The sequence below is a fragment of the Stylophora pistillata genome, chromosome 11 (assembly GCF_964205215.1).
Source record: "Stylophora pistillata chromosome 11, jaStyPist1.2, whole genome shotgun sequence".
Lineage (NCBI taxonomy): Eukaryota > Metazoa > Cnidaria > Anthozoa > Scleractinia > Pocilloporidae > Stylophora > Stylophora pistillata.
This window is the reverse complement of record NC_142529.1, coordinates 19,587,985-19,611,684: the sequence shown is the minus strand read 5'-3', so window position 1 is coordinate 19,611,684 and position 23,700 is coordinate 19,587,985. Positions and strand designations below refer to the sequence as shown.

At 37.9% G+C, this 23,700-nt stretch overlaps 2 protein-coding genes and 1 long non-coding RNA gene across 5 annotated transcripts; 1 reads left to right on the top strand and 2 right to left on the bottom strand.

Annotated features, from left to right (window-relative positions):
- The first annotated feature begins 1,506 nt into the window (after positions 1–1,506).
- Positions 1,507–4,659, top strand: LOC148720494 (uncharacterized). Its single transcript, XR_015993207.1, has 2 exons — positions 1,507–3,797; positions 4,377–4,659. It is a non-coding gene; the product is annotated as an uncharacterized LOC148720494 (long non-coding RNA).
- Positions 4,660–5,310: 651 nt separating this feature from the next.
- Positions 5,311–7,240, bottom strand: LOC148720493 (uncharacterized). Its single transcript, XM_088738492.1, has 2 exons — positions 6,896–7,240; positions 5,311–6,066 (listed from the first exon to the last, which is right to left on the bottom strand). Exons 1-2 carry the CDS (start codon positions 6,957–6,959, stop codon positions 5,825–5,827), a joined length of 306 nt encoding a protein of 101 aa, XP_088594618.1. The 5' UTR covers positions 6,960–7,240; the 3' UTR covers positions 5,311–5,824.
- A 2,636-nt stretch (positions 7,241–9,876) lies between these two features.
- On the bottom strand, positions 9,877–23,700 carry LOC148720492 (tetratricopeptide repeat protein 39B-like). Of its 3 annotated transcripts, XM_088738491.1 has the most exons (20): positions 23,549–23,700; positions 22,177–22,287; positions 21,227–21,302; positions 20,619–20,673; positions 20,465–20,536; positions 19,743–19,810; positions 19,477–19,541; positions 18,048–18,153; positions 17,482–17,547; positions 17,266–17,374; positions 16,475–16,542; positions 16,072–16,131; positions 15,521–15,612; positions 15,305–15,374; positions 14,123–14,226; positions 13,710–13,827; positions 12,688–12,799; positions 11,840–11,957; positions 11,384–11,500; positions 9,877–11,014 (listed from the first exon to the last, which is right to left on the bottom strand). In XM_088738491.1, exons 1-20 carry the CDS (start codon positions 23,575–23,577, stop codon positions 10,735–10,737), a joined length of 1,896 nt encoding a protein of 631 aa, XP_088594617.1. In that variant the 5' UTR covers positions 23,578–23,700; the 3' UTR covers positions 9,877–10,734. The 3 variants fall into 3 exon arrangements, with proteins under 3 accessions (XP_088594617.1, XP_088594615.1, XP_088594616.1); XM_088738489.1 differs by lacking the exons at positions 22,177–22,287; positions 23,549–23,700 and adding an exon at positions 21,628–21,646 and having other exon boundaries at positions 13,668–13,827; positions 20,465–20,542; positions 20,624–20,677; XM_088738490.1 differs by lacking the exons at positions 22,177–22,287; positions 23,549–23,700 and adding an exon at positions 21,628–21,644 and having other exon boundaries at positions 20,465–20,542; positions 20,624–20,677.

The window sequence follows — 23,700 nt, the reverse complement described above, 5'->3', positions numbered from 1 at the left end:
TCCCCTTTCCCCGTTCCCCGTTCCCCGTTCCTCGTGCTCCGTTCCCCGTTCCCCGTTCCCCGTTCCCCGTTCTCAGTTTTAGTATCATCCGTTACTGGATGCGTTACATTGTTCAATATTATTTGATATTTGGCATAGAAACTGTATAATCTTTTGTTAATATAAAACTTTTTTACCTTTTTTACAACAGGATCTGTAAAAATGGGCTCTTAGGTTCTTGCAAATCTCTAACTAAGCAGTCTGCTGAAAGCCCAAGTTAGTTGTTTGACAAGTCCGCTGTTTTCCGGCTTCTTGACAGTGAGTGGAACACAGTATGAAGATTAAACCCTTTAACTTCTAGAGGCGATTAACATGTAACTTCTCCTTATCACATATATATTATTCAGCAAACAGGTAATGAGAATACTCAAACTTATCAGCAAACAGGCGATGAGAGTACTCCTACTTATCAGGTAGTTGTTACAATGATCTTATGCTAAATTTTCATAACCACCTCCCGGTTAGCTCAATGGATAGTGCGCTGGACTGTTGTGTGGGAGGTCGAGGGTTCGAGCCCCGGCCGGACCAACATTCAAGGTCTTAAAATAATTAAGAAGAATTTGCTACCTTTCTACACCAAGAAATGGTTAGATATTCTAGTCTTCTCGGATAGGGACGACTAAATGGAGGTCCCGTCTCCTGCAGGGTTAGGGGTAGGAGACGTTAATTTCCCACACACGAAAAACGAAGGATTAACAATCAGATCTTGGGAGTTTAAGGTTAAAAAAAATCCTTACAGCTGAAATGAGAAACTGATGGAGCTTTTGAACGAAGTCCTAGGCAGCCCAATGCCTTACTATTATTTTGAATCAACGATGATAATTGACTTCCACCATCCGTCACTTATTTGTAATCTCTACCTTCTGATAAGAATCATTGACATTTTTGGTTTATGTATTATTCTGGGCGCCATAAAAATTGCTTTAACATGAAACACCTTGTCATAATAGTTTTACACGAGCACAAATCGCGAAAACGAGTTTTTCTTTCAAATCCCGCGTTCGATTATGATGTTTGACACGTGATTTTTATATATTTTGTACCTGATTGGTGCATCGAAAATAACCTTAGTTACCTAACACGTGATCACTCTGATGTTCATGCTTGAAATCACGCTCGTTGGACTTCGGCCCTGCACGCAATGTTTTTTATTTCTATCAGCTCCTGTTAAATGCAAAAGGTCCTTGAATTTGATAGCCGAGGTCCTTGGAAAGGACCTAAAAAGTCCTTGAAAGTCGTTGAATTGGATTCCTAAAAAAGTGCAAGAACCCTGCTTTCAATTCCATTCCGTTTCAACCCGGTCTTCTCTTTTGGAATGTTGCTTTTCTCTCTGGTGTTTCCTTGTATCTATGGAAACTTACACTTTCAACACCGAAAACAAAAGAAAACTTCGAATTTGATTCATTTTCACTTATTTTCAAGGACTTTTTAGAAATTTTCAAGGACCTGCGCCTAAGTTCAAAAAAATTAAATTCAAGGACTTTCAAAGACTTTCAAGGAGCGCGGGAACCCTGTGAAAGGCTAAAATTTTCAAGGATAAAGGCTGATAGTTTCTAAAGAAACTGTCTGGGGCTGCGTCGGTGGGAGTAACGAAATAATTTGGATATGTCAACAAAGTTGAAATGGTAAATTGGCCACCGTAACGATTACAAAAGCTGACGTTTCGAGCGTTAGCCCTTCGCTCCGACGAAGGGCTAACGCTCGAAACGTCAGCTTTTGTAATCGTTACGGTGGCCAATTTACCATTTCGACTTTGTTGATATATCCAAATTATAAAATTTTCAAGGAGCCTCAAAAGCCATGGAGTAGACCCTTCGTGCCCATACTTCATCGGAAAAATCCGATATTATATCAAACGAAGAGTTAGAATCTTGACGATATAAATTCGCACACTCTTCTTTAGCATCGAAGAAATCTTCTGATTCTGTCATTTCTTCGCTATTCATATTTTGAAGCTCATTCTGCGGTCCATTTTATACAAATTCCTGTCCATGTACGACTTGTGGTCTTCCCAAAGATATACTGTTGTGCTCAATTTTCTGGAGGGCTGCGTGAATTCGCAAGTGAAGTAGACTTTGTAAAAGGTGATCACGATTTTTCCTATCAGGTTTCAACAAGGAAAGGAAAAAAAATTATTGATAAAAATGAACCGTCACTCCTGAATGATAAATACGTTTCATTCTCTTCTAGAAAAAAGTGTGCATTATTAATATCAACCTTTATAGTTAAGGGAATTTTAGAATTGGATAGAAACTGGGGTCACCCTATTTCCTCAAAAAAGCGCCCGGCCGCTTATTTACAATTCCCGTTGAAAGTATGGGTGCTAGTTGGAAGGGGCGCTTTAATCAAAGGAGGCGCTCATTGAGAATTTTTTCTCCTTGCCTGATTCTGCTGTGGTTAAATCTTAAATTTTTCGATTAAGTGACAACAGAGACAGATGTTCCTTGTATTCCTACCATTTAAGAATATGAGAGAGCAAGGGGGGGGGGAAGGGGGTGGGGGTGCTAATTCGAAGGGGGGCTCTTGTCTGATATTATGGCCTAGGATGTGAGCGCTTATTGTGTTCAGGGCGTGGGCGCTTATTGAAGGAAATATAGTATCCTAGCAAGACAAGTAAGTTGATGTATTTTGCGTTTCAACAGTCTTCAACTGAGTATCCCAATGAATAAAGGCTGATAGTTTCTAAAGAAACTGTTTGGGGCTGCGTCGGTGGGGGTAACGAAATAATTGAATATATCAACAAAGTTGAAATGGTAAATTAGCCACCGTTACGATTATGAAAGCTGACGTTTCGAGCGTTAGCCCTTCGTCGGAGCGAATAGGGGAATTGTGGGTTGTGTGTGCTTTTAAAGGCAGAAAAAGGAGCTACGTGATTGGTGGGAACATGGCAACGAGAAGAACACGAATAAATTAATGAGTATCCAAATGCTTTACAAGTCTTCAGCTTTGAGATAAAACGCAACCAGTTTTCAAACGAGTACAGAAAATTTACAATGATATGCAAATTATCGCAAGGCAAAACTGTGGAAAACTAAATGCAAAAAGTAAAACAGTCTACAAAGCAACAAAACTAAATCAGAAAAAAACACAGCGACTTCGAGTTAGTTTTATCACAAATTGAACAATGTTGTTTTACTTAACTTGCCTTTTTTTTGCTTCAGTTTTATTTTTTGCTTCAGTTTTACTTCGACATTGCTGGTGATAGTGGTGCGGCGGACGGTTTTTACACGCAAACCAAGATATTCCCCAACGAGATCTCTGTAGCAGACCATCTTGAAATGGAAACTGCTTGGTGTTTTAATTCTTAGAGCGTTTATCGATAGAGTGTCGTAAAACTAAAACCATAGCAATCCCAACAGCCAATCGCAGCGAGGAAAATATCACAAGGAGCCAATGAGAACTTGAAGTAGAAACAAGCAAACTGCTTGAAGCGCGGGAAATCGCGGTTGACCAAGACGCGATTGGTTTTAGTCTTGAATCTGATTGGTTGAGAAAGTAGCGCGAATTTTCTAGACCAAACATATCAAGAGGAAAAGCAAAAACGGGTCAATTCTGGATTGCTTTCGACACTCAATTGGAAATTGCTGTAAGTGAGAGACAGATGTTTTCTATCCTGTGGTCGAGGCAGCGCTAAACGTCTCTCTGTATATTCAGACTGTTTACATGCACCTCAAGGCGTCGTTTAAACTCACGGCCAGACTTGCCAACCAGCCAATCGGCGATGAAGAAGGACGACACACAGAAAGCTTTATGTTTAGGTAAGCGTTTGAAAACTTGATGTAGGCTGCTGATGTTCTGACAATCATTTAGCTTAGTGAAATATTCATGATCAAAATTTTTTTCCAGGTTCTAGTAGCCCTAAGCTCCAGGATTTCCGCTTGGCCCAAAAGAGTATATAATTTACAGGCTCTTTCTTCCATCGCAACACTTCCTCCTTTCCATACCCCACCCTCCTTGTGTGCCCAGATATTTTTTGAGGTCTCATTTTCCCCATAATTCCTTTTCCCTGGGGGTAGTTTGGCGTATCACTGGCCTCTTTGTAAAATCTAAGTAGGAAGAATTTGTTTTAAAAAGTTTATCTACATTGTGTAAGACCCAACAAGGTTAGCAATAACAGTTTGAAGCGCAGTCGATCGAAAAACATAATGATCCTCATTGGAAGTGACAACATTAGAAGTTTCTAAGTTCATAGGTTCAACGAGGCCAAAATGTTACTTCTCGTTTTAATCAGCATTTTTTTCATATTTTGTAAAAAACATTTTTTGTAAATGTAAATCAAAGCTTCATAGAGAAATAGGAAAGCGTCACAACATTATCATTCTCCTTTTTCTTTTAAGGAATGTTTCAAATTGTCGCTGAGGATTTGTTCAACATGCAAACGAGAAAACCTGACGCATCCTACATAGAGAGGGATGATTAAAAAATATAGCAACTAATTGCTATTCAACCAATAACTAAGTGGTAACTAATAATCATATTGATAATAATAGTACTGATAACAATAATGATAGTAATGATAATGCATTGGGGTTAGCTCAGGAATCTCATTGTTCCTTTTTCGGTCTATCCTCTAAGCGCCAATAATGATTAAACTATGCTTCTTCTAATTTTACCTGTAAATCATTAATTATTTTCTTACTTCATTGCACCTTTTCGCCGTTTCACCGTTCCATCATTCCTTTGGAATAGGGTCAGCCCGTTAGACCTCGGACTTAGGTCGCTTTGCAAATTTAGAGGCCCTTTTAGACCAAAGTCGCTGATTAAAATGATAAAATGCTCTCTGAATAAACAAACCTTTTCTTCAAAGTTTTATCGATGTGCAAATCGTACTTTTTTTAGATATTTCTGCCAAGATAAGTCTTGTTTTCAATTATGTGACGGAGACGACACTGTGAAACTACTTTGAGATCTTTATCATCTTTTGTACTGTCAAGGCAAGAACTGAAAAAATGGTTTCTCCTGATATACTCACACCTTTAAGATATTTCTCACGGAAAAGGTTTTTTTTTACGCGCTATCCTGAAATGATTGTGAGATGTTTATGGTCTTCTGTAATACTTTTTAATACTCTGCAGGGCTCACCGAGAAACATCGGAATTCTAAGCATTAAATAACCGAAGATGTTCCCAGACAAACAAAAGCTAAGGGTGGGGAATATCAGGTAAAACTCGGCAGACTTCGTTGTGGCTTAGCCTACAGAGCAGGAGAAATTTTGGCGAGCGTGTGGTCAGTATTTTCTTGGCGAAAATTATGGCCGTCATCTTTCATTTTAATGGAAGTGGAAGGGTTAAGAGAGAAAGATATCTGGACCAAGAAGGGGTGAGACAGTGAAAAAATAAGGAAGGGGTAGTGGTAGTGGAGTAAATATTACGCAGGCATCTTTTCGCCCTTCCACCTACCGTCGACTCTAATTTCAAATTAAGCATGGCCGTTTGAATAAACGATCGCACGTTCTTAACTTTAAATCGCCCTAATAGGACGCCTGCATTGGCTTAGAGGTAGTTCAAATTCTACTGTGACACTCACCCACTCAACAGGAAAATATTATGGCTTCGTCTCCATAAGAGGCAGTACGTAGCCATAAAAATAAAACTTAGTACCACCTTTGGGTAGCCGCCATGTTAAATCATTTTATCTACGCACTTCTTACGCACAAGACTCGCTGCAACAGCTGATGTTAACCCGCGGTTCGCTGTGGAAGAAAACGTGGATCTATTACTGTATAAGGCCGTATATCAACACGATGAGTAGTCCCAATCTTTTTACAATATTAATCGCATCTAAATCACCTCATTCCGAAGTCAAGTGTAACTGAATACCTTCCAGTTATCCTCTCAAGATAAACAGCTATCTTCTCATGCCCATACTCTCTGGCAATAGCTTCGGGAAGAAATGAGCTGTCATTGTATTGGTCATAAACTACTCTTCCAGCGGACGAGTTGAAGATCATTTTGATATATTGTTCAGCACTAATTTCTGCTGCAAAGCAAAGGAGGGTGTATAACATCTGCACAGGTTCTGTAGAACCTAGAAAAAATAAGGATGTTTACAATTAATGTCAGCCAGAGACAGTCATCAAATGAATTTCTCTATTTAAGGGAACTGCCTAGCTAATAGATTTGAGTGCTAAACTTCTAACACTTGTAGTACAATCAAAGAAACATAAGAAAATAAAGTTATCGACCTTTTAAAAATTGACCAGTCCAATGTGAAATCAAAACAATGCTTTAAAATTGTTTTCCTTAAGGTATAAATATATTCAATTTGTATAATTTTCGAGCTGAGCAAAGAGTTTCTAGCAATCTGATTGGTCAAGCGGTTCCTTATATGAAGCTATATAAACCGCTCCACGTGGTTTATATAAAATGGAAAGATGTTGATTGCTTTATCGTTTCATAATTTCAAAAATAGGCAGTTACGACTGCATATGGCTGCCGCGTCTCACATATTTATCAGTCAGGCTTTTTCCACAAGAGAAAGATGTTTGAAGAATCCAGTGACTCGGAATATCGGGTAAAACTCGGCAGACTTCGTTGTGGGCTAGGACGTCATTCGTATTCTAGTATTATATTTACTCAACAGGACAACATTATGGCTTCGCTTCCATAGGAGGTAGTGGCCATGAAAATTGAAGGGTATCTGTAATTAAAACAAAATATTCATTTCTGGGACGATATCTCAGCCGCGAACATTATCAGCCGACATACCAACTGCCTGAAGTGGTCTATTTACCAAATAATGCACAAATTATAAAATTATATTGATTGATTAATTTGCCTTGGATTTGAACCACATGCGACGGCACTCGATTGGTTTTCATGAATTTTAGATACAATCAATAAGTTGCGCCGCTCACCACGAATTCCAGGGTTTTGTGCTTCAGTGCCACTGGCTGTTGCATTGTTACGATTAGTCAACATCTCACAATAACTTCGAAAAAATCCCTCCTGTAGCTCTGGGTCCTCAGTTATCTTTGGAATAGCCTTTTTCTTTTGATTGTAATAACAATTCGTCGTTTCGCCAAGCACTTCACGATCCCCTCGTTGTAAAAGTACGTTGACCTCTCCCGGCGTATTGGAAGCTATAATAATAAGGCAAGAAAAAAATAGTGACCATCTTTATCAAAATAGCGGATGATACATACCTCTCTTAGACCCAAAAAGAGCATAAAAAGTTTAAAAAGAGTAAATATCTCATACTTTAATCTTTTGGAAGTCTTTTTTGACATGCATATACGCATCAAATTAGGATCAACTATTGACTTAAACTTAATTATTAAAGTCTACAAATAATTAGATCTCTCGGGAATATCCACGTTTTTACAATAAAATACACCAAAATTATACATTTGTGAGGTATTGGCAGTTGTTTTCTTTCAATTAGACATCTATATTAAGTGTTGATGTATATAGACTCCTAAAATTTCGTTGTCTCTACTAGTTCTACAACATGGTTATCTACAATTAGTGAGTTTCATTCAGACCTAAAGATTATAGCTTATAGCCAAGCAGACTTATTTAGAAGAATATGTTGGTCCTATGCTAGCCATGACGATCAAACTACACGATTTAATCAAATATTTCCCCCGAGTTCAAACCATTTATCGTATAAGCAATAAGAATCAACGTACGTGGAATATTCTCTCCATTAAGACAGTCATCGCAACACCTCTCAACATTAACAGTGATTGGATGCTCGAATTGGAAGATAGCCAATGAAAACTGCAAATTCCTCGGAAACGCTCGATTAGATTTAAAACGACACATGGCAGCACCCTGGAAAAAAAAAATGTGTGGCATTACGAACACCATAACAAAATCTTCAGGATCATCACCATATCATGTGCAACTTGGTATAATGATCCATTCAGATAAAACCCGAATTCCTTTAACAGTTTATTGAGTATTAAGTTATTAAATCTAATCGTTTCTTTATTCATCAATATATTTATAAGATTTCGTAATAGAATACCCTCAATATGGTTCATCTCCATACAAAAATTTCAATGCAATTACAGCATTACAACATGCATATGTCAGAAAGCCACCTGAATATCAATTCCACTAGGTGTGCACTTAAACAATAATGAACTTCCAACTACGATAATTTTCGAAAAGTCTTACCTGTAAGGGAACCCTTCGCGGCGTAACACTGATCGCCGATTTTCGGTGAATGTGAGCAACTTTCAGATTTCTCGCATTGCATTTCTGCTATGCAAATGTTCGGATTCAACCACAGGCAGCCCAAGCCCACTACTAGAAGAGCGGACGTGACTCTTACAGTGTTGGCAGTGGCAGCGGTACAGAAGCTGTTTACTTAGTGTCAAAAATAGACCACAAGAAATGCGAAAATTATCAGGTGCTTGTTGCTTCGGGTTTACTTGGAGTTTTATGGCTCAGTTCTTGTAGAAGTTCTAAATTGTTCCCAAGCTTTTTCAACCCCATTCTAATTTGCGTATTTTTTGCGTAAATTACTTCTTTATCTAATATATCCGAGTTTATTGACACAGGCAACGAGTCTTCTAATTTGAGTTATTTTCTTTTATTGCCGGTTAGAGAAAATGAGACCAGAATTCGGCCCAAACCCTCTTCCTACACACAGTGCAAAGGTATGGTTGCTATTTTTTTTGGTAGCTTTGATATCCATGTATTGCTTACAGCAAATACCATCGAACCGATATCTCTTCGTGTATCTCGTCAAGAAGTCCAAGCCTTTAAAATTGAAATTTTTCTCCGTGAGAACTGAAGTGGTGGTCTTATTTGACAAAAAGCAATCAAAGTTTGCACCATTGATAAGTCCTTCTCCTAAAATGAATCTTGGCCCTTGGAGTAACTCCATTGTTACTTGAAGTTTTTTTTCCCATCTAAGAGGTGTAAAAAAGGCGAGAGAATCACTCGGTCATGTCTGGAGATGTAAGATGATGAAATCACAATGACTCACAGAATGCTTACGAACGGTACGTTTCTTCCGGCAGATTTCACCTCAAGTACAAGAAAATCACGTCTTACGCCAGCTTGAATGTTGTCCTACTTAAATTGTATACTATGATGCGTCAATGCCGGGTCTATCATCTCCAGTGGAAAGGCTACCTTTTATCGCCATATTTGAATGCATCTCGTCGAGGTTAGTCACCGTAAATGACATTTACGAGAAATTAAAAAAAAATTTTAAATTGGTGATTAAATGATTCAATTTAAAAGCTCAAACGTAATAATTCAAAGTACGCCCTACAGGGTAAAACCCTTTTGGATGTAATAGCGGAATAAGTTTTCCTTGGAACGACCAAACCTTTCTTCATTGGGTCTTGAATTACGGACCTTGCTGCGCTGCGCCGAGGAATATTCCGTTTGGCTACCTACACTCAGTAAATAAGTGCATATCACTTTTTCTTGTAGGAAACCAAGAGCGCTCTTAATAGCGACTTGGCTAAGTCAGCATATCCAAGGAAAGTCTTTACACCTGACTGAATGCAAGTCAGAAGATCGCAGCCTTTTAGTGAGGAGAGACTCAAGAGAACACGTTAGTGAAAAATTGACAGATAGCACATTACAAACTGCCTTCACCTTTTAAAATCGACAAAGTCGGCGAAGACCTTGATGGAGACTTAGGAAACGGCCTAATTGAAAGTTTGGCTAGGAGTACGTCATTGCCTGCTCTCGCCCTAACGATAAAAAAGAACGGCAGATCTCTGAGTGAAGATTGGGGAAAAGTTCATGGTGAAGATTTAGCGTGGAGCACGTCATTGCCTGCTTTCTCCCTAACGATCAACAACAACGACAGATACCTGAATGAAAATTGGGTCAAAAACGCTATGGAATAACATGATGGGCAAAGATACTGAATAGAAAGAATCGTTTTTTTCTCGACAAGCGAGTGAATATATACAATCCAAACTAGAGTATCAAGTACACAATGACCAACAGTTATCATTTATAGGTTATACCGTGCATATTCAAATGTAAAACGTAAATATTTCCTTTTCAGATATTACACCATAAATTACATGCCAGAGTGAAAATATATATAAAAACATTTGCCATAATCCGTTACTGGATGCGTTTCATTGTTAAATATTATTTGATACTTGGCATAGAAAATGTATAACCTTTTGTTAATATAAAACATTTTGAACTTTTTACAACAGCGACTAACAGAAATGTCAAACTTCTTGATTGGGCTCTTGGGTGCTTCCGAATCTCTAACTAAGCAGTCTGTCGAAAACCCAATGTTAAAGTTGGTTGACAAGTCCGCTGTTTTCCGGCCTATTGATAGTGAGTGGAACATAGTAAGGATATTTAAACCTTAAACTCCCATAAGTGATAAACATGAAACTTCTCCCTATAACTTCCGTACATTATCCATGAAACAGGTAATGAGAATACTCGAACTTATCAAGTTGTTATCTTGATCTTACACCAATATCTCAAAACTAATTTACGAGGAAATGTGTAGCAGCTGTAGCAGCTTCCGTCACTTATTTGTAATCTCGAGCTTACCCCATGATTAAGGATCATTGACATTTTGAAGAATTGCTTTGACAAGATAGGGAACCTTGACATTCTAGTTTTATAAGGTAGACATAAGTAAACATTAAAGAAAGAAGCAAAAATCCAAAAGAGAAGACTGAAACGGTATGGAATTCGAAAGCTAATTTTTTCAAGAAGCCTCAAAAACCATGAAGTAGACCCTTAATGCTCAAACTTCATCGGAAAAATCCGATATTATATCAAATGAAGAGTTAGAATCTTGGCGACATAAATTCGCGCACTCTTCTTCGGCATCGAAGAAATCTTCTGATTCTGTCATTTCTTCGCTATTCATATTTTGAAGCTCATTCTGCCGTCCATTTTGCAAAAATTCTTGTCCACGCACAACTTGTGGTCTTCCCAAAGATACGCTGTTGTGCTCAATTTTCTGGAGAGCTGCGTGAATTCGTAAGTGAAGTAGACTTTGTAAAAGGTGATCACGATGTTTCCTATCAGGTTTGAACAATAAGTGAAAAAACTTAATGATAGATAATAAACTGTCACTCGTGGATGATCGATGACACTTCAGCTCGAATCGCCACCCACTTCATAAGGAAATTGTTTATTTAATGACACCGGTGCCAGACGCATTGGGCAAATATCAAACAAGTTGAAAGCGCGGGAGAATATACAACGGCCACGTAGCGGGGAGTGGATGCAACCGGCGCCAACCAATTGGATCATTCAACCGGTAAAAAGTGCGAAAACGTGAAAAGGTTAGCGAAGTCCGACTTACTTACACGAGTCTTTAACTGTTTTTCAGTTAATTCAAAGATGACGTAAAGAGGCAAATTGCATTCAATTTGATAAGTCAATACCTTGCTCGCTCCAAATATTCTTTTGCTTGCCCGAGGTCCTCTTCGTCCAAATACAGAAATCCAATCTCCGCGCACGCGTAAGGAGCGAGGTAAAAATTCTGCTTCAAATTTTTTGATCTGTAAATAAAAAAAAAAACAACGTCCATCACACACGTTCATATTGCAGTTATTGACTGCACAATAGGACCGAGGCACAGGTCATAAATATTCTATACATACATTTGCTTTCACAAAACCCGTATTCGGGCTCCACACTCGACCGAGAACAACAAAGGCAAAAACAAATGGAGCAGCCGTTAATCACAGGAACTGCTAGTAGGAAATTTCTTGGAGTGAGATGGAATGGGTTAGTATTCCCATAAGATCTTGAAAGAAAAAAAATAGGAGGGGATAGAGAAAAGAAAGAGAAAAGTTATGCTTGGTGATGTAATGTTAGCATCAATCCCCACCATTTACCTGTCAAAAGAATTTCTCAAACATTCCATTGCTTCTTTCCTGTTATTCAAGCAACGATGACACATTCCTTGCAGGAGTTTACCCAAACACAAGTCGTCTAAGTAATTTTCATTCTCTTCTAAAAGCGAAAAAAAGGTGTGCATTATGAATATCAACTCTTATAGCTGAGGGGATGAAATCGTTGTTTCTCCTTGAGAATTTACGAATTGGATAGAAACCGGGCTCACACCGTATTTCCTCGAAAAAGCGCCCAGGCGCTTATTTAAAATTTCGGCTGAAAGGGTGGGCGTTTATTGGAAGGGAGCGCTTAATCGAGGGAGGCGTTCATTAAGAATTTTTCCTCCTGTCCGAATTCTGCTGTAGTTAAATCTAAAATTTTTCTATTAGGTGACAACTGAAACAGATGTTCCTTATATCCCTACCATTTAAGAAGGTGAGGGAGTGGGTTGGAGGGGGGGGGGGCGCAAATTCGAGGGGGGCTCTTGTCTGTTCTTAGGGCCTAGGGCGTGAGCACTTATTCCGGTGAGGGCGTGGGCGGTTATTCAAGGAAAAATGGTATCCTGGTAAGACAAGTAAGTTGATGCATTTTGCGTTGCAACAGTCTTTAACTAAGTATCACAAGGTTTTAAAAGTCTTCAGCTTCGAGATAAAACATAAAACGCAACCAGTTTTTAAACGAGTACAGAAAATTCCCAACGATATACAAATTATCGTAAGGCAAACCTGTGGAAAAACAAAATGCAAAAGGAAAACAGTCTACAAAGCAACAAAACTGAATAAAAAAAAAAACACAACGACTTCGAGCTGGCTTTATCACAAATTGAACAATGTTGCTTTAACTAACTCGCCTTTTGTTTGCTTCAATTTATGCAAAGAACTCTCCACTAGTTTCAGCAGAGGTGGAACTAAGTCAGGTCTATGAGTAAGGACTTTAAAGCCATTCCATATATATAGAAGCTCCTGATGATAAATGGAGAATAAACATTTTCCATAATTAACAGACCAACTGAAAGAGCAGTCTCGTGTAATGTTCTTTTATCATTTTGAATTATTACCAAAACCCTAGTTTAGAATGTGAACACAACAGATGTAATTGGAAAACAAGCCTGAAATTCATGTTAAGTTCGGTAATCGCAATAGAGGTTTTGCACAGCAGCCATGTTGGATGGCAGGAACAATGAAAATATTTTGCATAAGAAAGAATTTTTTTTCCCATGGGTAAAATAATCTACTGTTCCTGCCATCCAACATGGCTGCTGTGCAAAACCTCTATACGTTTTAAACGATTACGTCCATTGCCATCCTTGGTAGTTCAAGATTAATTTTTGCCTCATTCGTGTTTTTCTCTCTAACAGAAGTAATTAACAACTATTCACCGAAGTAGTTGTTTTAGAGTTACTGACACAAGTGAGATAATATAGCAGAAAAGACGATTCTAACTCCTTCATTTCTGCCTCGATCGATTAATATATTTCGAGAGCAAATCCCGCGCGAGTAAGTCGAAGGTGAATAGCAATGTATATGTGGTGTTTGTGTAGTTAATTAGAGCAGGCCTTTAACGCCAATGTTTTAATCCGTGGAAAAATTTTTTTTTTTGGTATCACATGACCCAAACGGTTCCCTGAGCGCTTTTATTTAAACATGGAAAGAAAAGATTCATGCATGAGGGCCGAAAGCAAAGGCGAGAGAAGGCCTGAAAAAGTTGTATGGCCCCAGGAGATGCAAAATGCACGAAGAATGTGACAAAGAAAGAACGGCAATCGTTTGATAAAATGATTATTGACTCAGTTGTCGCGAAGCTTACTAAGATCACGCTTATTAAGCTTATTAGATCACGCTTTAAGACTGCACCGAGCAAATTTGGACTTACCACTCCAGGCAAAAAAAGGCGGCCATTTTGTTCAAAATACTTGTTTGCCTTGTGGATGGCGAAGTCTTCAAAAGGAAGAGATTGACCGGCGATACGCTGCTTAAAATCTGGAAGACGTCTTAAAAGTTAAAACAAATTAAAAAAATTAGCTACAGAAAGAAACAAAAAAAGGAATTAGGGGGAAAATGGGACCTCAAAAAATATCTGGGTACACAAGGAGGGTGGGGTATGGAAAGGAGGAAGTGTCGCGATGGAAGAAAGAGCCTGTAAATTATATACTCTTTTGGGCCAAGCGGAAATCCTGAAGCTTAGGGCTACTAGAACCTGAAAAAAAAATTTTAATCGTGAATATTTTACCAAGTTAAATGATTGTCAGAACATCAGTAGCCTACATTAAGTTTTCAAAAGCTTACCTAAACATAAAGCTCTCTGTGTGTCGTCCTTCTTCATCGCTGATTGGCTGGTTGGCAAGTCTGGCCGTGAGTTTGAACGACGCCTTGAGGTGCATGTAAACAGTCTGAATATACAGAGAGACGTTTAAGCACTGCCTCGAACGTATGATAGAACAATCTGTCTCTCACTTAGAGCAATTTCAAATCGAGTGTCGAAAGCAATCCGGGATTGCCACGTTTTTGCTTTCCTTCGTTATATGATTGGTCCAGAAAATTCGTTCTACTTTCTCGACCAATCCGATTCAAGACTAAAACCAATCGCGTCTTGGTCACCCGTATTTTCCCGCGCTTCAAGCAGTTTGCCTGTTTCTTCTTGGAGTTTTCATTGGGTCCTTGTGATATTTTCCTCGCTGCGATTGGCTTTTGTGATTGCTATGGTTTTAGTTTTAGTTTTACGACACTCTATCGAAAAACGCTCAAAGGATTAAAACACCAAGCAGTTTACATTTCAAGGTGGTCTGCTACAGAGAACTCGTTCGGGAGTATAACTATTACGGTTTGCGTGTAAAAACCGTCCGGCGCACCACTGGCACCAGCAATGTCGAAAGTGCCGTGATAAATAGATAAACAAAGAGCTTGTTGGAGGAGTAAAGAAGAACCTTTTTGTCTGATCACAAGCGCAGGGAAAAGAAAAAATTCTGGATCCCTATGAGAAATCGAACGTCAGGTCTTCGAATTCCGCGCTCCGACGCTCTTCCACTGAGCTGTCGACCCTATGGTGGGCTAGACCATTGCAAGGGGTGAAATGTGACACACTTCAAGCATAATTACAATCATAAAAAGGACTGTGAATTCTCAAACCAATGCGCGATCTCTAAGCATATGGAAAGTTTGTCTGCAGGGGCGCCAACTCCTTTTAAGAAAAGGACACGACGTCCTTGCGACAAATCAATCAGAGAAGAATGGAAACTTGGTGTTGGAAACGGAATGAAAGCATTGAAAAGTTCCATGTGCTCGACACTTTGATAGGCTTTCTATATCTTAGAGGAACAAGTTTCGCTGATGTTTCGATTAAGTTAAGGGCGTGGAGTTGAGATTTCTCACTTGACCAATCACCACTCGTTGGCAAAGACGTACATGTAGAATCTTTGGCAAATATCCCCTCCCTCCATAAAAAATATCATTTTAATGTGCACCATTTACCTTTGACCACATACTCTCTTCAAAAAGAATGCCAGCGTACCGGTAAGCCTCGGCCCAGTCTCCTTTGCACCTGAAGATGGGATCATAAGTACAGCACTAAGAAAATATTCTTGCGGCTTCTTGCGGCTATAAGTGCATGCATATATTCTTTGTTTCGCTGAAAAAGTGATCTAACACTTTGTGACAGCCTTCTCAACTATTATTTGTTGTACTTACGCGTGGCTCCACATCAGTTCCCAGTAGAAAATATGGTGAAACTGTTTAATCTCCGACTGAATTGTGATCGAGTGCTTGTATCTGCTGATGGCCTGGAAACAAATAATGGAAAACTTTACGCAAACCTACTGTTTTAAGTTTAAATTCCCGTTACTGTCCACCCTCAGTAAGTGTACGATACCCTCTCTTGGGATGAATTTAATTTCTTTGAGAATCGAAAAAAAGGGATTCGAGAGGTAGGCGGGTCCTCATCATTGCAGAAGGGAAAAGCCAGCCAGCTTTCAAAGTTAGGTGCACTGGAACAGTGTCAGCGTATTTACATTAACCCGACTTGTTATCAGTTGATTGTTGTTAGGTTAGGGGAGGGGTAGGTGCGCAGTTGTTGAGATTTTAACATCGATCTGGTGAATTGAGAATCATGTGCACTTACTAGCACTTTCGTGTATTTCTTTTACTCGCGCGTAACGCGTGCGTAATTTGCGCGCAATATGGCAGATTTACAAGCACGAAACGCGCGTGTAATGCTGCTATTCCTGCGGTCTGTACTGTACCTCTTCTATTTTTCCTCGAACTTGTTTGATGCGACCATCGTAGAACAGAAACAGCGATCCCTGCACAAAAGAATACAGAGGGTTCCATTTAGGCCTTCGCTGAATCGTAAATGATTCGTTCGTCCATCTAACATCACTTCTAATAGTTTTTGATTCACAAAATAAACACCTGCTCATCAATAAAAAAAAAAAACAAAACAAAACAAAACAACAAACAACGAGAGCTCACTGAAAATAAAAAAAATTGACTTACTGGCTTGCGATTAGCTGAAAAGCTACCACAATCTTGCGAATGCGAATTTATAGAATTGAAAACGAAATGATAGCGTATTATAAGCTGCGAGGACTTCGAAAAAATGAAGTGAAAAATGCGTTAAAACCTAATTTAAACAACTGCCAGTACCTTGGGAAATGTTGCCAAAAGAGGCTGTAATATTTCCTCAGATTGATCTATATCGCCATCACCATTTCCTGAAAAAAAAAACACACACAAGCATGGCGTCGTAGAATTACAATAGAATTTTTCTAAGCGTCTTACTCCATCTCAAACCCAGAGTATGAGGCTATGACAAAAGAATAATTGGTCACAAAATCAAGCCTTTTCATCACACTTTTTGTCTCAAAATAACACGGTCCGTCCAAAGCGAAAAACGCGTGATCGGTTTCAATTTTAAAGCTGATTGGCTGCGAGGACGGAACACATTTCCCTAACCAATTACTTAGCAAAGTAAGGCGATCCAAAGAAATTTCAAATTAATGATGCCACAGAATTGTCGGCTCTAATTACCTTGGTTCATTCTAAATGGTTCCTAAAATTGTTTTGGTGTTGGTTAATAACAATAATAATAACTTTATTTAAGGAGGGAAACACATGACAGTAATTCAACTGATGAACTTGTGGCCCTCAAATAAATCAAACAAAGATTTCAAATAAACTTAAAGAGCATGAAAATACCCACAGGCAGGGGGCAAACTAGTAGGCTATTTACAGAGCGCAGCTGAGGAGTTGAACTCGGGGCAACCGAAAACAAATCCAGCGAGTAGAAGGTGGAGGACTCGAACCCAGGCCACCGGATTACAAGTCCAGCATCCTAACCACTCGGCCGTGCGCCTCCCTTGGTTTGGGTTTCATAAAACTTAGTCAAAAGACTTTTTGCCTTTGAGCATCACTGACTGGAAATTTCTTTAACTTACCTAAATACTGTGTGATCCATGTATGGTAGGCAAGGAGAAGTAGAGAGCACAGTGGGGACCTTAAATTCTGACCTTTACTTCCCTTGTGTAAATGATTTAACCCTAAAAACTGTAGTGTCCCAGAGAGAGAAACAATGAATTTTAGAAAACCTGATTAACTGTAAATTAATTGAAATTAATTTATTGTGCATGGAAAATAGATGGTTAGGTACTTGCCCTATCGCCTGAGAAGCCAACCCACTCCAACAGTTTTATGATTATTGGTGGAAGTAAAGACAATACCTGGAAAGCAAAAATGAATATAAATAATACTTCATTTTGCTTCAAAAAAAAAAAGCAAGGAACTCATCTGAAGCTTATAAAACGAACAGTATTAAACTCAATTAGCACAAAGTTATTTGTTTAGATAATTTTAAAGCCCATGCAAAGTTTTCATTTATTGACTTTTTTTAATTCAAACTCAAATATGTAAACAATAGCTATTGTTATCATTTTATTTTAACACATCTTAGTGCTTGTTATGTTCTCATTTTTCATTATTATGACCATATTTATATGCTAATTTTTTTCATACGGTGTACATGTAAAATTTCATATTTTACAAGAACTCAAATCTGACTTCAGAGAGGTTGAAACATTGTTCTTTCCTTCACTAATTTTATGACAAAGCTTGAATTTAAAACTTACCACTAAGTCATAATTGATGTTAAATTTTCAGAGAAATTTTCTCAGAGCTCAGATTGCATAATTATTTAAGCAATAATACCATTTGTACCACTCACCAGATTAAACCCACCAATTCCAAAATGAACTCCTGCTTCAAAGTCTCTCTCTAGAGGTGACTGATATGAAGAATGTGGTTGGTCTGCTATCATTTCAAGACAAGTCCTGTTTAAAACAAGGATTTAATACAATTCATTGGTAAATCAGAAAGAAAGACCAACTCAGCACAACTTCAATGCCATTAAAGATTTCTTACATCTTGTTTACTGTAAGTACTCTTGTGAGGTATATTTAACTATTATTCCACGAGCGCGCGTTGGATATGAGATGATAGATAGCCAACGAGGTGCGTAGCGCCGGGTTGGCCATAATCATCTCATATCCAACAAGCGCAAGGGGAATAACTGTTTTATTAAAAACGTTAAATTAAATTATTAAATTTTATTAAATTTTTTGCTCCCTTTTAATTTTAAGCTGACAAGTACGCTTACCATTTTGTAGATTATGGTATATTAGCTGATATACCATAATGGCTAAGCCAATAAAAAGGCTTGAATTGCATTGTCCAATGATCTAGTTTTTAATAATGGTTGATATGTCATAGGAAGAGCTGATCGCTACTCAACAGATATATTGGTCAAGAGTCTGATGATACTCAACCAGGATGTCAGTCGTCACTCAGGTGATAGTCGGTTGATAGTTGGCTGATAGTTGGTTGATATATCAGTCAAGATGAATTATCCATAGAGTCTCAACCAGGTATCAGCCCACTATCCACCAATTATTATATGGCTGTGTCTCACAAGGACTGGGAACTACCGAATTCATGAATTTGATTGGCTGAAATCAATATTGAAAGCAGTCTAGATTTTCCCATCTAGACCGGCATCTAGACCGGTCTAGAAAAAAAAGGTACAAAGAATACAAAAAATTGGCATATAAGACACAGCCATATAAGAAACATCTTATTAACCGAGCAAGGTCGGTCTGTATGGTAGAATCTTGACCTCGGTCACTGGTACAGACCTCACTGCGTTTGGTCTGTACTGGCAACTTTGGTCAAGATTCTCCCATACAGACCTCCCGCTCGGTTAATAAGAACTAATTATTGACCGAATGTCAACTGACTATTGACTGAGTCTTGATCAACTAATTGGACTGACTTTCAACCAAGTGTTGACCAACATATTGGTTGAGTATCTTCCAACTCTTGACTGATATATTGACTGATATATCAGTTGAGAGTACTTACAGTAAACATGAATCAATTTATTGAACCTTACATGTCCTATAATCTTTGATGATTAAAAAATACTCTTCCTAGGAGATCAATCAGACTAATATGTAGTAAAATACAATGAATGAAATATCTCAATTATCTAAAAAATGATTGAAAACTATTAAGAATTATTTTCATTGTTTCTAATATGATACATTTGAGTGGCTGTACCGTTACATACAAAGTTCTGTTTAAGACTCAATCCTTACTTGTAATTCTGATAACAGGTCCTAATTTTCAAAGCTCCCCACACAAAACTGACGAGATTGTCATCCTGTGGTAAACAACATTGACTGTAACATTTCTAATGAAGTTCAACACAACTGTAACTGAATCACAGTTTATTACAGCATGCACGACAAATAATACAGTACATGTAAACACAAGACTGTTTGCAAAATAAAACTAACAATCAATTATTTCTTTACAAATGAGCCTACAGAAAGTGGTGGACTATATTACTGCTAATCAGTACCTGAATAAATGTAAGTAGAGCATCAAGTAGCAGACATTCTGTATAGCACAATTCAGCATGCTTCTCTTCTGTAATTATAAATTACAATTTACGATACCTCAGATAAAAAAATTCAATATTGCATTATACAATCATGTAATTTCATAAATATTAGATTTATTTAACATCTTAGTTTTTAACCCCTTGATACTGAAAGTCTTGCTACTCAGAAAGACTTAATTAATACCAAAAGTCTTGCCGTAAGCTTTTTAAAAAGTAAAGTCTGTTTACAAGCCAAGTGGCCCATCAGACCAGTGCTTAACTGCAGTTTCTGTAGCATGAGTGGACTTAAGGAGCACTTCTCCCCACTGGATGGGATGCTAGTCCATCGCAGTCCTGGGAGTGTTACCCACCAGCATCAAATTTGCTGGTACCAATTGAAAGACTTGGGTGAAGATCTAGAGAGGCACTGTGAGAGTAAAGTGTCTTGCTTAGCACACAACACAATGTCCCCGGCCGGGGCTTGAACCCAAACCACTTAAATTATCCAGAGTTGAGTGTACTAACCATGAGACCATTAAATTCATTGAGAGATCTAATGGCTTGTTTTCAATGAATAGCTACAGCGTTGTCCTGTGCACTGTCAGTTGTTATCAATGAAAGTTACAAAAAAATGTAAAAAAACAAACAAACAAACATAACAAAGAATAAACAGAGTTAAGGGATGATTACAACAGACAAACCTGTAGAAAACTCGTCATATGAAGAACTCCACATCCAGCTTGAAAATGTCTCTGACCATGTGGGCTTTTTTCCTATGTCTGAAAATAAAGTAGAAATCTTAATTCTCATTGTCTTTTGAAAGTCACTGTCAACATTGATAAACAAATCATTGGTTGTACCTTTCACAGATATTCACAGCCATCTTGACACTCACTTGCCTTTTGAATTGCTGCCTGGAAATAAACAAAGAGAAATTTTCAACTCAATTGTCTGTACCTGCTCAAAAGTAACGATGTTGACTTATAATGTAAATAACAGTCATGCTACTGTGATAAGTCATGTGGTTGACCAACGACTAGAGGATACTTCCCACCTTTTTCAGAATTAAGGGTATATGATTTGTATTTTTGAAGCAAACCAGTTGTAATCAAAGGTCTGGATCCATACAATGAACAACAGATGCAAAGTTTTTTTTTTAAAGATATTTGTGCACATGTTCTGAATACATAATTCGAAGCTGTTCTTTCAGGCACTGTCAGGGATCTAGAAAAGCATTTGCATGGACTCCCCAGAGTATTCCCCTTTTCAGTGAAATCAAGTTAATTTTACTCTCTTGTTTCAAAAGTCTGTGATAAATTTAGTTCTGCTAGATATGGCAAATTTTTAGCCTTGTAGAAATTGGCAAAAAAGGGGAATTTTTGATCTGTAGAGCAAGTGAAAGAAGCCATCACAATTATAATTATATCTTTAGTGTCTTAAAGTATTTAAGTGCTGACTCATACCTGTTCAAATTTCAACAGAGCTTGAATGCACATAATACTGCTGTATGTGACTGAATGGTACATGCTTCTATTGATCCTGAAAACCATCACGTTGAACAAACTTGAACATGCATCCATTATAATTTAAAATGCCAACATGATATTTTCAAGTGAACACATGATGTACAGAGCTGACGACTATGTTCATTTGATTGTATCTCGATCTATACAAACTGCACATGTTATCTAAGATTTTTTGGGTGAGGGAGTCCTGAAAAGGCATGTTTTCTGTGCAAAGAACTAGCATTTTGACCACAAGATTAGTAATTTTTCTTTATAATTATGATTTAACAGAATTTGATGATGATTTCCATTCAGGTCGTCATACAAAATAGGCAAAATTATGTAAATTCTAGACTTACACTGTATTAACAATCATTGTCCGTCAGACAAATGTGGCGCTCTTCAACAGAGACTACCATAGTTTTCTCCACCAGTGCAATTAAGATCTGTTTCCAAACTTCAAAAATTGAGTACAGAGAGATGTCTCCAATCGGGTAGCAAGCTCCATGAACTAAATTGCAATTTTTGGTAGTAATTTGGTTAAATCAACCAAGTTGAAATTGTAAATTGGCCACTGTAACATGCAAAAAAGCTGACGTTTCGCTCTGACAAAGGGCTAATGCTCGAAACGTCAGCTATTTTACTTGTTACTGTGGCCAACTTACAATTTCAACTTAGTTGATATAACCAAATTACCTTGTTACCCCTACCGACGCAGCACCACAGTTTCTTTACTAGAAACTTTCAGCCTTTATACAAGTTTTGATAGTGAGTAGTAGAGTATATTTTTTTAGGGGGAAGAACAGTCAGCCCTAACAAAAACTTTTTCCTGCGTTAAGTTTGTACCCAGACCCTATCATCTGCACTAGATACAGTTTACTATTAATGATAGCTTAAATTTTCCGTACCATGGCCCTATGTCTGCCTTTGCTTGAAGGAACTTGTTTGAAAAGCAGAGATCATAAGCTTTGGTGATCATTTTGATAGCTTCAGCCATAGTAGGTGAATCATCACCTAAACTGTTAAAAAAGACAATAAAAAGAGTGAAAAAAAAGAAATTGTCAATTCAGTCATGAATTCAATGCTCACAATTACCAGTGATTGACTGGTTATCCAAATATACTGATGACTAGGGGAGGGGTGGGGACATACACCGGCTTTGGATTTTTCTACACGTATCTGTTATAATTCTAGTTTAAAATTTGTATGGGATCATGGTTTTACCTTAATTTACTCTCACTTATTTTTATTAATGGACATGAATACCCAAGGAAAATACAAATCAAACTACTTTGGAAAAATCCTGAGCCAATAAACGATTAGAAAGAACAAACATGAATGCTCTTAACCCTTTAAAAGATACAGTACCTATCATTTTCAGGAAGATAGCCCCACCACCCAATGAAAGGTAATTGGAAAATATGTGATGCAAAACTTTTATAAATGCAGTGTTAATTTGCATGGCATTTTGAATTCATAATGCAACAACACAGGTGGCACAACTACACCATTCTTGACACAACACTGAAGAGATTGAAGTCTCTCCTTGACCCTTGAACCCCTGGGAGTGTTTAACATGTAACTTTTCCCAACAGCATCACCTCTGAATCAAACTCTAAGTTCTTGAGGATAGAGAAAATGATCATGAACTCAAGAGGCTCATGACTATAAGTTAAATTCTCCTTGTGAGTACCATAGGAAATATAGAGACCAGTATGGAGAACTTTCATACGGATGTTGGGATGTCAAGGATTAATTTTAAGCCAAATACACTTCGCCGATGAACTTTTTATTTCTTACATGTAAGTCTTCAGTACACATTGGGATACTCAGGATACTCATCAGAGCGCGACAAAATTACCGAAAATTGAAATCGGCGATGACTTGATGTGGTCAAACACCCGATATGGATTCACCATCCCTGGCGCTTTCGTTGAAATCAAATTAATAACCGGCAATATCATACGTTGGATACAAGCAAGTTCATACACATCGATACACATTCATACACATTCATACACATTCATAACTTACCACCAAATTATGCAATGCAACGCACTGAATTACCTGTTATGTGCTTATTGTGGAAAGCATTTGGTAATTCAAGAAAACAAGTTTATATTCATAAGAATTTGAGATCACAAGTTTACAAATCCGTTCTATTCAACGTACTTCACTGCAAACGCTCAATACTTCGAGGACAGTCTGTCCTTGGTAGGATTTGAGTAGACGATCAAAATTTTCTTGGCTTTTAGCTAAAAATGTTAAAGGTACACTTACCTTAGCTGATCCGTCGCGTTTACTTCCATCTTCTACTAGAATAATCCTTAATTTAGTGAGGAGAGGGAACAGATCAAAACAAATCAAGACTTGTAATGTTCTCACATTGTGTTAGGCGGTGCATTTCGTAATTTTGTTTATTTACTAGTGCC

Coding starts and splice junctions, on each gene's coding strand:
- LOC148720492 (XM_088738491.1), bottom strand. CDS start 23,577: ATGGAAGTAAACGCGACGGATCAGCTAAG. Junction 16,543..17,265: donor ATGGATCACACAGTATTTAG/GTAAGTTAAAGA, acceptor TTTTTTTTTCAG/GAAATGGTGATGGCGATATA. Junction 14,227..15,304: donor AAGAGAGTATGTGGTCAAAG/GTAAATGGTGCA, acceptor CTGTATATTCAG/ACTGTTTACATGCACCTCAA.
- LOC148720493 (XM_088738492.1), bottom strand. CDS start 6,959: ATGTTGACTAATCGTAACAATGCAACAGCCAGTGGCACTGAAGCACAA. Junction 6,067..6,895: donor ACAAAACCCTGGAATTCGTG/GTGAGCGGCGCA, acceptor TATTTTTTCTAG/GTTCTACAGAACCTGTGCAG.